Raw genomic sequence first — 12,843 nt, 5'->3', positions numbered from 1 at the left:
AAGTTGAAGATTTTGATACTGAAGGAACAAATACGACAGGAACGGGAAATGGAAGTGAGTGAAAATGTAAAAGAATAAAAATATAAAAGAACTATGTGGGCTTTGATTCCCCTAAGGAGATGCGTAGGCAACTTAAATAAGTGCAAGCCCTTTTCCAATAAATTTTAATTGTAATTTGTAATTTTTAATTTTTAATGTTTAATTTTTAATTTTTTTAACATAATAATCTTGAACCGTGGTGAACCATGATGAACCGTGAACCGGCGGTTCCGAACCGTGAATTGTAACCGTCTTGGGCGGTTAAGGTTAAAGGTCGACCTGCCTAGAACCGTCGAACTGGCGGTTCTGAACTGTCGGTTCCGAACTGTGGTCAGGTCTAGGTCCGGGTGGTCTGGGTGGTCCGGGCGCCTAGACTCCGGGTGCCCAAAGCATAGTCAACCTTTAATTAACTTTTCCTCTAGGTCTTCGACTCCAGCTCCGCTCGCTTGGGTGATTTCAGTTATCCGAAATAGGGCTCACCTGAACTCATTTTCCATCCTTCTCGAGCAACCTTCCACTCTAGCTTCTCGTCCCTCAGAAATGTCACACGCCTCCTTCTCGTCTGCCAGCGTACTCTTCTGTGGCACCTCATCCCTCGAACGCACCGAGCCCATCAACTCTTTCTTGTGACGCCCTTCTTGCTAGCTGCGTCTTTCGCTCAACTTCCTATGCTCCTAAATTATTACACACTTAGACACAAGGGTTAAAACACAATAGGACCTAACTTGACTTGGTTGATCACATCAAAACTACCATGAGGTACTTACATAAAGTTATTCGAAAGCTTCGCTCGGGAGCTTATTATTTACAAGATAAGAATGGAAGAGATCTTGACTGGCCCTGGAGTGTGAACCATCTCCAGCTCTACAGGGCAGGGTGATAGGTGCATAGTCGAATACCACTACAATTGTAAAACTATTCTATAATTGCAAGGGAACGATGAATGAAAATCCCAAGTTTCCCAGACTCTTACGCTGATCGACCAAGTTAAAAGTCGAGCTGCGACTATAAACCCTAGATACGAAATTATTTATGTAAGAAAATCGAGCGACAACTATAAACCCAAGAGTCGATGAATTAACAGTTGAGCGACAGCTATAAATCCGAGAGTCTATGTCAATTAAAGTCGAGTGATGACTATAAACCCAAGAGTCGATGAATCAATAGCCGAGCAACGGCTATAAACCCGAGAGTTTACGTCAACTAAAGTCGAGCGACGACTATAAATCCAAGAGTCGACGAATCAACAGCCAAGCGGTGGCTATAAATCCAAGAGTCTATGCCAATTAAAGTTGAGCAGTGACTATAAACCCAAGAGTCAACGAATCAACAGCTAAGCAGTGGCTAGGAACCCATAGAATCTGCATCAACTAAAGTCGAGAGGTGACTATAAACCAAAGAGTCGAAGAATCAGCAGTTGAGTGGCAACTATAAACCCAAGAGTCTACCCAACTAAAGTCGAGCAACGACTATAAACCCGAAAGTCGACAAATCAACAATCGAGCGGTGATTATAAACCTGAGAGTCTACACCAACTAAAGTCTAGCGGTGACTATAAACACAAGAGTCGACAAATCAACAGCCGAGCGATGGCTATAAAAACGAGAGTCTACGCCAACTAAAGTCGAGCGGTGACTATAAACCCAAGAGTCAATGGATCAACAACTGAGCGGCTACTATAAACCTGAGAGTCTATGCCAACTAAAGTAGAACGGCGACTATAAACCCAAGAGCTAACTAACGAAATTAACAATTGCGCGGCGGCTAAACCTGAGCAGAATGTCATCAAAAAGTTGAGCGGCGACCATAAACCCCAGTTCAACCATCGAGTGGTGGATAAGATATTTGATTAAGAAGGTAAATAGGTCGTTCGGCCTACACTGAAGTGATTAGTCAGAGGGTGAAGAAAACAATCACTATGTAGAGGGGAAGCGTATGGATTCATACTTGGAAGACTTTCGCAAGCGATATAAGGCTGTAGAAAGTTGGACAACCTTACGGAGTCGAACGGCGATGCATGGAAGGATACTTGGACATTTAACAATTCCCTATGACAAAAGCTAAGAAACTGCCGAATGAGCATGCATTCATTGACACTTAGAAATTTTTACAAACTAGCAAAGGGAGTACAAAAGGCGGCCTAAAAAACTAAAAAGAAGGTTATTCGAGATAGTCAAGCACATAGTCCAACAGTGACTCAGTGAGCTTCTCTCTGTTTATGATCTTGTTGGTTAGCATGGGAGAAAGATAGTCACCGTCCTTCAGTTGTTAGAGAGTCCCATCAATGTCATAGTTGAAGAGGCGAAGAGCTCGATCGGTGAGTCTATCATTGAAATGGTCAGAACGGACATAATTGCACTTGAAAACTTCAAGTTGTCCAGGCTCTTCCTCTTGGTACGTTTTGAAGGCCGCTCGAGATGCCTCTAATTCATCTTTCAGCGAGGCTAGCTTGGCATCTTTAGCGTCGAGCTGGAGCTTCATAGTCGCTTCCTGTGTAGATCGACTATCTCGTTCAGCCACGAGAGCAGCCTCCGCCTCCTTAAGATTTTGGGCCAAGACTCGAGTCTCTTTATTTTTGATGTCTAAGTCCTCGATGGCTCGGAACTTCCTAGCATTGACGAAGTTGATCTTAGATTCAAAACTATTGGCCTGCTTGGTGAGCCACTCAATTTGTAAGGCATGATTGTTGTTCCTGCTCCTCTCCACATTTAGCACCTGCTCGAAGCCCATTAGCTCCTCAAACCTCCTTTCCAGGTTAGCCTTCAACTGAGCCACTTCTGCGGTCAACTACTCAAGGTGAGCCCGGGAGGCTTCCAAATGTCCGCCCAAGGCGCGTAACTATTGCACTTCGCGCTCTAAAAAGGCTAACCTCTATCATATGGTCAGGCTTTCAACCCAGAACTATAATAAAATAAATTGAGTGACAGTCGGGAAATACAGAGGCAAATATAATAATATACATACCTAGTGGACTTCTGAGTATGTCCGTCCGTGAGCTCCCCAGGTGAAAGTCACTGCACGGGCCCGAGCATCAGCCCAGACTTGTGCCAGTGGTCCTTGAATTCTAATTTGATTTTCGAGGGAGTGCGGCTCAGTGTTGGTAGGATGGCGCCACTAGTTCGTCGGTAGGTGGATGATGGTCGTTATGTGTCTTTAGCCACTCGGACCTGATGGCTTAGAGGTGGGCTAGCTTGTAAACTTAGGCAAAAGGGAGGAGTGGATAGTGGACACCTGGGCGGCGGGCAAGGAGGACTGGGGTGGCATATAGGCAACGAGCGACACGCATATGGTCCCTAGCGGCAATGCAAAGAGCGAAGGTGTCCAATCAGATGACAGAGGAGTAGGAACCGCAGCGGTCCCCTGTTTGGGAAAGGCAGGAGATGAAGTCTCAACCCGCTCGGACGATGGACACAAGGCAACATGGGTGGGGGTCTGTAGTGCAAAGGTAGCCAAATGAGACGAGCCTTCTCCTCGATGCCTCTTGCTTCATTAGATTAAGGGCTCGCCCGAGGTTGTTGACTCCAAGGGCACCGCGATCAGCAATAGTGAAGGCCGCTCGGGAGGAAGTACAGTTGTGGTGGTCGCGGCGTTGCTAGCCATCGTCTAGCTTCCTCTCGCCTCGCCAATCGCAATGTCATCGGTCGGATCATCGGATTGGTCAACCGGCTGTAAGCCACGACTCTCCAACTCGGCAACGCCCATGGTATTAATGGCCGAGTCAGTGAGCCTCCTTTTTTTGCTCAGTCGTGCCCTCAACATGATTTGAGCTGCAAGAAAGGAAGAGAAATCAGTTAGATTCAAAGACGGGGAGAAAAAAGAGCATACCTAGGGTAAGGGACAGATGAGTGTGGATCGGGTTTAGCCCCAACACATATAAGACACCCTCCAACATAAACCGATCGATATGATATTTTTTACAGTCCAGACTGGAGGCTACTTGGAGGTAGTCCGCTCGGCTTCGATATCTCCTGAGCGATGGAGGCTTCATCACTTTCATCTGCCAGCCGGTCGAAAAGTTGGGTCGAGCAAAAAAAATGAACAAAAAAATAATGTTCTTTCCAACGCTTATTGGAGGATGACATTTTGTCAAAAAAAGATGGTGCCCACTCAGACTTCAAAGAGAAAGGTCCTCGGCTCGAACAACTTGGCATAGTAAAAATAATGGAACACCCTAGGTACTAAAGGGATGTCATGCAGACAGAATAGTACGACCACCTCGCATAGCAACCTAAAGGAGTTGGGCACTAGTTGATGCAGGAAGATATGAAAATATTTACACACAGCGTAGTGAATGAGAAAGCGGAGACCGGTGCAGAATTGGTCCTTAAAGAAAGGCAAAAAGTCGTCGGGAGGCAAATAGGCTGGTCATAAACAGAAGGGATGGTGATTTGATAATCGGAGGGAAAACGATAGGTAAGTTTCATCTGATCAATTTCATCTCCGTTGAACTTAGACTCAGTAGAAGTATACCACAACTCGGGGGCGGGCGCAGGAGGTTGAGGAGACGCAGCCATGGAAAACAAAAAAAGAAAAAGATCAACGACACAGTGAGAGAAGGAAAAAAGAAAGCTTAGTGAGAAAGATCGCCGACGATGAAGAGGAAGAAGGGAATCGGTAGACCACGTACGCAAAGGAGAAAGGCAATGAAGTAGGGGGATGACGACAAATAAGGGCTTATAAACCCAGTGGACGGTCGCTCTGAGTTGTCCGATCAAGGGTTATAGAAATTGAAGTCGAGATCTGGACATAGAATTTGAAACGGCGCTTGTCACATCAATTACGGATATCTGCTTATCACATCAAGCATGCGGTGGCAGAGATCGGGACATGTGGGAGCTAGCAACAAGGGTTCATTAATGAGGTTTAATTAAAAGGCATGGGTGGTGTGATCGGCAATAATGACCAGAGATTTGTACAGTCTTCCAGAAAAGGGGATGACATCAACAACCATTAAAAGGCACTCGTCCGAGGAAGCGGCAAGAAGTAGAAAATTCGCTAAGTGTGTCATCGCCAATCATCCCGACCCGCAAGGATCCTTGACTGAGAAGCGGTCGAGTAGAGACATTGTTAACATTTAGGTTAGCCAAGCGGCAACTCTAAACTCAAGTTGGTAACTGATAGCCGAGTGGTGTCTCTAAACCTAGGGCTTGAAGCAACTACAGTATTTCTTATTGCCGAGCGGCAGCTCTAAACCCATTGCAGCAGTGGTAGCCAAGCAGTGACTCTAAAGCTTAGAATTTTTGATCAACCATAGAGGTCACCGGAGATATGGTTTGTCCAATCAATCGAACTTATAGCCTCCTTCAACTAGACTTGAGGGGAAGGCTTATAATGCGGCAATAAAGGGGGCCCACCAAGTGTGGGTCAAGGGCGGGGATAACAGTCGACGTGGAGGTCAAAATCAGGGCAGTCAACACCAGGGAACCAATGGGCTCACCAAAAGTGTGTCGAGCAGAGATCAACCTCAACTACTGGTCGTGCCTAAAGGGTCCAATCGACCAGGAAGCTCATCGAAGCAGATCACTCATCCAGCGGGGATCAGTATAAAAAGAACGTTAGAGACTCACAGCTGACCAAGTGAGTGCCAGGACGACTGGAGCTCGTGCCCGGCCGGGCAAGAAACAATTTGTCGAACTGAGCTTCTAAGATGAAAAGTAGCTGAGATTAATCGGACGGGGAGTCTCAGCCAAGTGGATACACTGTTCAGCCAAACAATGGGACCCTTTCCATATATTTTAATATCCCTCTGGGAGGTAATGCCATTGACAACAAGGCATGATCAACAGAGAAATCGTACGATGGAAGCTTCTACTGTCATGTCAAGGATTTGCATATCCTGTTGAGGTATGGTGTCGGAGACACTTTTCTGACATGCCCTTTCATAGGACGGTTGGTAAAATGTGCCCACGCCTTGAGGGGTGTGTATATCGTCTACTGTAGCACTATATAAAGGGGGTTCATGCACCGATGGAGATATGTACTATTCGTTATTTATGCTTGTGCTTTCATTGCTACTACGTTGCTCCGCCTTCTTTCTATTATTCCGGTGACTGACTTGAACATCAGAGGGTCAATATCGGGGACCCCTTCCTTAGCCCGGTACTGACGTTCTATATATTACATATTAGAACGGAATCTTCATGAGATTAACAGAGGAGCTATGTTCCCAATCAATCTTTTTTATAATTTTCGGATAGGATCATGTGTCAAAGTATGTATGTATGTTACCGAGGGAGACATTACTAGGGAGAGCAGGGCATATATAAACTCCTCACGATTCGCGAACGCTTTGAGAAGAATTGAGAAGAAAATAAAAATAAATAACTACAAAATTAATATTTAGACTTGGGGTTTATCCTACTATGTGTCTATGGCCTGTGTACCTACATGTATCTCTCTCCATATCCGTGGGGCTGACACTAGGGGGGTCGCTAAGGTAGCGGATATACCTTTTTTGAAAGCCTCTTCATGCTTATCTCACCATGCGTCTATGGCCTATGTATCTACATATACCTCTCTCCATATCCGTGGGCCCGACACTAAGAGGCCACTAAGGTAGCGAATTTACCTTTTGAAAGCCTCTTCATGCATGCCATTTTTGACATAACCAACAACCCTAACACTCCAGGAAATGTTATTGGCTACCGATCCTACCATAAATTTTGATGTGCCAGTAAAAAAATGACAATACTAAATGATTAAAATCGGATCTATCAGAATACATTTTATAAGTTATTATTAAAAATATTTTAATAATATCATCTTCATATATTAATTAAATATATGTATTATAATTCAATTCTGACCCATGATAGATTTATCCTTTAAAGAAAGGACAGCTTCCAAATCACCACATTTGGCATGCATATATAAAAGTGCAGTTCTAATAAATGCATTGTCATTATATCCAACTCTAAGTATTAGACAAGGAAGCTCTTTTCCTAAATTCAGCATGGGTAATCTATTGGCTAACACTAAAGCTGAGGTGAAAGTGAAGTGATCAAAAGGTGGTCCTTTCTCCACCATAATATTGAGGATCGGCCCTCACACCACAACCATGCTCCATTTGTCAATTAATGATTGTGTTCCAACTCGAATCATCTTGATTGGGTGAAGGCATGAATAACTCATGGCTGTTTCAACAGCTCCATCTCGTAGGTATGTACCGATCATAATATTCAACAATATAACATCCTTCTCCCTCATCAATCGGAAAACATTTTTCGTGCAAGCCAAGGTGCCATATTTTGCATATAAATCAAGAATGGAGTTCTGCAAAGCGACATCAAACTTAATCCCGTTCCTCAATGCCCTCCCATGTATGCTTTTTCCCTTTGGGAGATCAACGAAGTCCATGCAGTACTTCAGAACGATAGACAGGCTAACGCAGTTTGGCGAGACCCCATCAGCAAGCATGTCGGCGAAAACGTTGATCCCGTCTTCAAATTTTCCAACACGAGAGTGGCTGGAGATAAGAATAGTCCACGAGAGAACATTTCTATTTCGCATTTCGTCGAACAACTTGCAGGCGGTATAAAAAAAACCGCATTTGGCGTAGATATTCAGAAGGCCAAGACGAACTCCATCGTCGTAGAAAAGAGAAGCCTTGAGTGCGACGGAATGCCGACTCTGAGCTTCGAGGAGGGGCGTGACGGTTCTAGAGGATGCCTTGAACAAGTGGACGAAGGTAGCGGTGGGGGTCTTCCGTTCGCTAGGTTCTGAATTCACTTATCTCAAACCAGACTGTCTCAAAGTTTCCCGAGGCCTTAGGTCAAAAAAAAAAAAAAAAAAAAAAAAGAAAAAAAAAAAAAGACTTTTAATAATATTTTTTTAAAAAAATAATTTTTTTATTTTTTTCAGACTTGACAACGACGGATTTAATATTTTTTTTAATAAATCAGATTTAAAAGTTGAAGTCATGTAATTTAATTTTAATTTTATGATATTTCAAAATTTGACTATTATCGACATAAATATATAAGAAAATTTTCATACAATTGTTAATAATCTAAGTTCATAAAATTTATCATTTATACAAAATAATAAAAAATATTTCGACGAAAAAAAAAAGCGAAAAAAATATTACCGAGTGAGATAGGAGAAGAATGTCTTCTTAGAGAAACTAATGACGAGGGAGGGAAAAAAATACATGGAGCACTAATGAGAGAATGAGTAGATGATCAACTAATTACAAAATGAGATGAAAAAAAAACAGACATTAGGTGTAAGGTCTTATATAGTTATTTGATAACTCTATATATGATTTTAGGACTAGAGAATATAATAATTATAATTAATATGTAATTAAATGTAGTTGTCATTGTAATTAATTGAAGAGCACTGTGGGAATTGAAAGGAGCAAAATTTGCATTAGAGGCCAGCAAAGTCGTTGCATTGAAAGCCAGCAAAATCTAAAAAGCAATAGAAAGCCAGCAAAATCTGACGTGGCATTAGGGCCCATTAAGCACTAGCACTAAATCGAAGCAAGCCAAATCTGGAACAAAATCTAAATGAAATTTATTTATTATTTAAAATAATAATAGACCCTAATAAAATTGGGGCCCTCGGCATATGCATTAATGGCCAATGCCTTGAGTCGGGTCTCTCTCAAACAAATCTTGACTCATATAATTTTAATTTTAACGTAAAAAATAATTCTTCTAACATACTTGTTGGAATGTATACTAAAAGTCTAGCTTTTTGTATAAACATTTACTTAGAAATAAGAATCATATTAGTCAAATATCTACATTTATAAGCTAAGTGTAGTTGTTCAATTAATTTATATTGTAAATAACATAGTGTGTGGTGTCACACACAGAAGATAATGTTATCAATTCCTTATAAATTATAAACAGTAGCTCATGACTGAGATGGAAAGGAACAAACCATTGGAATAGTCGTAGTGTAATTAGGTATTAGTTTATCTTGACTGATAAATTACACTAGTACACTCTGAGTGTATTGAGCAGGACTATTTAAGATAAGTTCTTTTTATACTGACTTAATAAAAGAACAAGACCTTTGTTATTATGGAAGAGTGTGCTCTTAATCTCGATATAGTAACAAGTACGTGTACTTAGTATTTATTTCTTTGACTTATCAAAGGGTGAGATTTAGCTCGATAAATCAACATGCCCGATAAGTAGGTATATGATATTATTTATAGTGTGTGTTGCTGATTATAGAAGGAAACTGTGTCCTAGTAATCTAGGTTAATGATGTCCCCAAGAGGAGCTCATAAGGATTGTCATGTAAACCCTGTAGGTGGACTTAGTCCGACATGACGATAAGGTTGAGTGGTACTACTCTTGGAACTAGATATTAATTAAGTAAGTTGTCAGTAACTCATTTAATTAGTGGGCATTCTATATCTTAAATACAGGGAGATTAACACACTCATGATAAGAAGGAGCCCAAAATGTAATTTGGGATTGGTGCGATAGTTCAATAATAATTCTTTAATGGTATAAATTATTATTGATGAAATTAAGTTGGGTGTTCGGGGTGAACACGGGAAGCTTAATTTCATCGGGAGACCAAAATCAATTCCTCCTCTCGGTCTCTATCGTAGCCTCTTATTTATAAAGTATTATACCCACTCATACCCACCTTCTTACCCATCTTAGGGTGACCGACCAAGCTTAGCTTTAAACCCAAGCACGGGCCGACCACATTAAGCATTAGATGGTTCAAGTAGTGGTCGGCCCTAGCTTAGAGCCCAAGCTTAGGTGGTTGGCCACATCATAATAAAAGGATTTTATTTTTTTTAAATCTTTCTTATGTGGAAGCTATGGTTTTAAAAGAGAGTTTAAAATTTAAATCTTTCCTTTTATAGCTTGCTACAAAAGATTAAGAGAAAGATTTGAAATCTTTCCTTATTTGTAGTTAAAAGGAAGATTTTATTTTTTGATAAAACTTTCCTTTTTTGTAACCATGTTCATGATTTAAAAGAGAGTTTTAAAATTAAATCTTTCCTATTATAGTTTCTACAAAAGATTAAGAAAAGATTTGATATCTTTCCTTATTTGTAGATTGAGAAGAAGATTTTAATTTTAAAGATAATTTCCCTATTTGGAAATCATCCACAATTTTGTGTTTAAAACTTGCCTTATTTGGAGCACATGAGGTGGCCGACCATGATAAGGGTTAAAAGGAATTTTTAATTAAATTTTCCTTTTTAGCCAATGGCAAGGAACATAAGGGAATTTTAATTTCCTTATTTGCCAAGACCAAGTATTATAAAAGAGAGGGTAGAGGTGCCTCACCTCATAGCACATATTCTATTGGTTCCTCTCTCTTTTCTTCCTTGGTGTGGTCTGTTGGTTGCTACTCGGAAAACCTAGAGGTTTCACTGCATAAAAATTTTGTACAAAGGTCTGAACCTTTTTCTAGCTACCATGTGTTCTTTTAAATTAAATTTTGGATTGCCTGTGGAACTTAACACGTTTGATCCAAAACTTAATCTATTCATTCTTTTAGGTTTTGACTTGGGTCTCCTGTGGAACTTAACACGTTCGACCCAAATCACCTTAAGTTATTAATTCCATTAAATATTAATTCCCATAATTGGTTCCCAGTACTGACGTGGCGAGGCACACGGCCTTCTTGGATATGGGAGCAACCACCACCGACTAGACAAAACCTTTTATGGAAAGCTAATATTTAATTTCCTAAAATAACTTTAGGTTAACCAAAAAGAACAATCAAATCACAAGGAAAAATAAAACAAAAGAACACAACATCGAAAAACATATTCGAAATACTAGAATCGTAAGCCTCTTGTATTTGGTATTATTTCCAAAAATAACTAGTATGATGTGGAAAGAAAAATTACTAGTTATACCTTTTAGAAAGACCTCTTGATCTTCTACCATATTCCTCTTCTAACCTCGGACGTTGTGTGGGCAACGATCTTCCGAGATGAGAAAACACCAACCACCTTCTTCTCCTCCTAGCTAGGTTCGGCCACAATAAGGAAGCTTTACCAAGGATGAAGAACAAAACATCAACCAAGCTCCAAGAGATGCAAGCTTTCTCTCCTTCTTCTTCTTCTTCTCCAAGTAATATCCGACCACCACAAGAGCTCCAAGGGAGATGAAGGATTCGGCCACCACAAGAGGAAGAGAGGGAGAGGATGATGACCGGCCACAACACCAAGGAAAAGAGGGAGAGAAATAATAGAGGTTGTGTCTCATGAAGGCACCTCCATCCCTTCTTTTATATTCCTTAGCCTTGGTAAATTAGGAAATTTAATTACAATAAAATTTCTTTAATTTCCTTGACATGATTTAATTGAGAAAAATAAAATAAAATTTCCCAATTAAACTATAATGGCCGGCCACATCATGGAGGAATAAATTAGACAAGTTTTAATCAACAAATTAAAACTTCCTAATTTGTTTCCGGAAATTTTAAAAATAAAATTTCTCTTCAAAAATCTCTTCATGGTTGATAAAAAGAAATTTCTATAATTTTAATTTTTCAACATGTGAATAATTTTTAAAGAGAAAATAAAATATTTCACCAATCTACAAATAAGGAAAGAGATTTAATCTCTTTCTTTAATATTTTGTAGATCCTTTACAAGAGAAATATTTTAATTTTAATTCTCTTTAATAAATTATATCTTCCACATAATAAAAATTAAAATTAAAATTCTTTTAAATTTAATATGGCCGGCCCCCTCTAGCTTGGGTTCAAGCTAGGGCCGGCCACCTTAAACCATGCTTAGGGCGGCCCTAGCTTGATTCCAAGCTAGCTTGGTCGGCCCCCTTTAGGTGGGTATAAAAGGTGGGTATAGGTGGGTATAGTACTCTATAAATAAGAGGCTACGATAGGGACCGAGAGGAGGAATTGGTTTTGGTCTCCCGATAAAATTAAACATCCCGTGTTCGCCCCGAACACACAACTTAATTTTATCAATAATAATTCATTCCACTAGAGAACTATTATTGAACTACCGCACCAATCCCAAATTACATTTTTGGGCTCCTTCTTATTATGAGTGTGTTAGTCTCCCTGTGTTTAAGATATCGAATGTCCACTAATTAAGTGAGTTACTGACAACTCATTTAATTAATATCTTAGTACAAGAGTAGTACCACTCAACCTTATCGTCATGTCGGACTAAGTCCACCTGCAGGGTTTAACATGACAATCCTTATGAGCTCCTCTTGGGGACATTATCAACCTAGTATCTCTAGGACACAGTTTCCTTCTATAATCAACAACACACACTATAAGTGATATCATTTCCCAACTTATCGGGTTTATTGATTCATCGAACTAAATCTCACCCATTGATAAATTAAAGAAATAAATATCAAATATATGTGCTTGTTATTATATTAGGATTAAGAGCACACACTTCCATAATAACTGAGATATATGTTCCTTTATAAAGTCAGTATAAAAGAAACAACATCAAATGGTCCTATTCAATACACTCTAAGTGTACTAGTGTAATTATATAGTCAAGATAAACTAATTCCTAATTACACTACGACCTTCCAATGATTTGTTCCTTTCCATTTTGGTCGTGAGCTACTATTTATAATTTATAAGGTACTGATAACATCATCTTCTATATGTGACAGCACATATTATGTTATCTACAATATAAATTAATTGAACAACTACAAACAAATGTAGATAAATTGACCAAATGTGACTCTTTATTTAACATAAATGTTTACAAAAGCTTAGGCTTTCAGTATACACTCCAACAATCTCCCACTTATACTAATGACTAAGCTGCCATATCTTCTACCATACATCTGATTTCCATTCCCTCCACATGCC

The 12,843-nt window shown here is 40.0% G+C and overlaps 1 protein-coding gene across 1 annotated transcript in view; it reads right to left on the bottom strand.

Annotated features, from left to right (window-relative positions):
• Nucleotides 1-7,083: 7,083 nt before the first annotated feature.
• Nucleotides 7,084-12,843, bottom strand: part of LOC122050233 (pentatricopeptide repeat-containing protein At1g06140, mitochondrial-like) — a 30,096-nt gene continuing 24,336 nt past the window's right edge. The window contains exon 2 of the mRNA XM_042611158.1: nucleotides 7,084-7,757. Within this exon, the coding sequence (XP_042467092.1) occupies nucleotides 7,084-7,757 (674 nt within the window). The remainder of the gene's footprint in view (nucleotides 7,758-12,843) is intronic.

This window comes from Zingiber officinale, chromosome 3A, assembly GCF_018446385.1.
Source record: "Zingiber officinale cultivar Zhangliang chromosome 3A, Zo_v1.1, whole genome shotgun sequence".
NCBI lineage: Eukaryota > Viridiplantae > Streptophyta > Magnoliopsida > Zingiberales > Zingiberaceae > Zingiber > Zingiber officinale.
The sequence above is the reverse complement of the archived record's forward strand: the minus strand, read 5'-3'. Positions and strand labels throughout refer to the sequence as shown.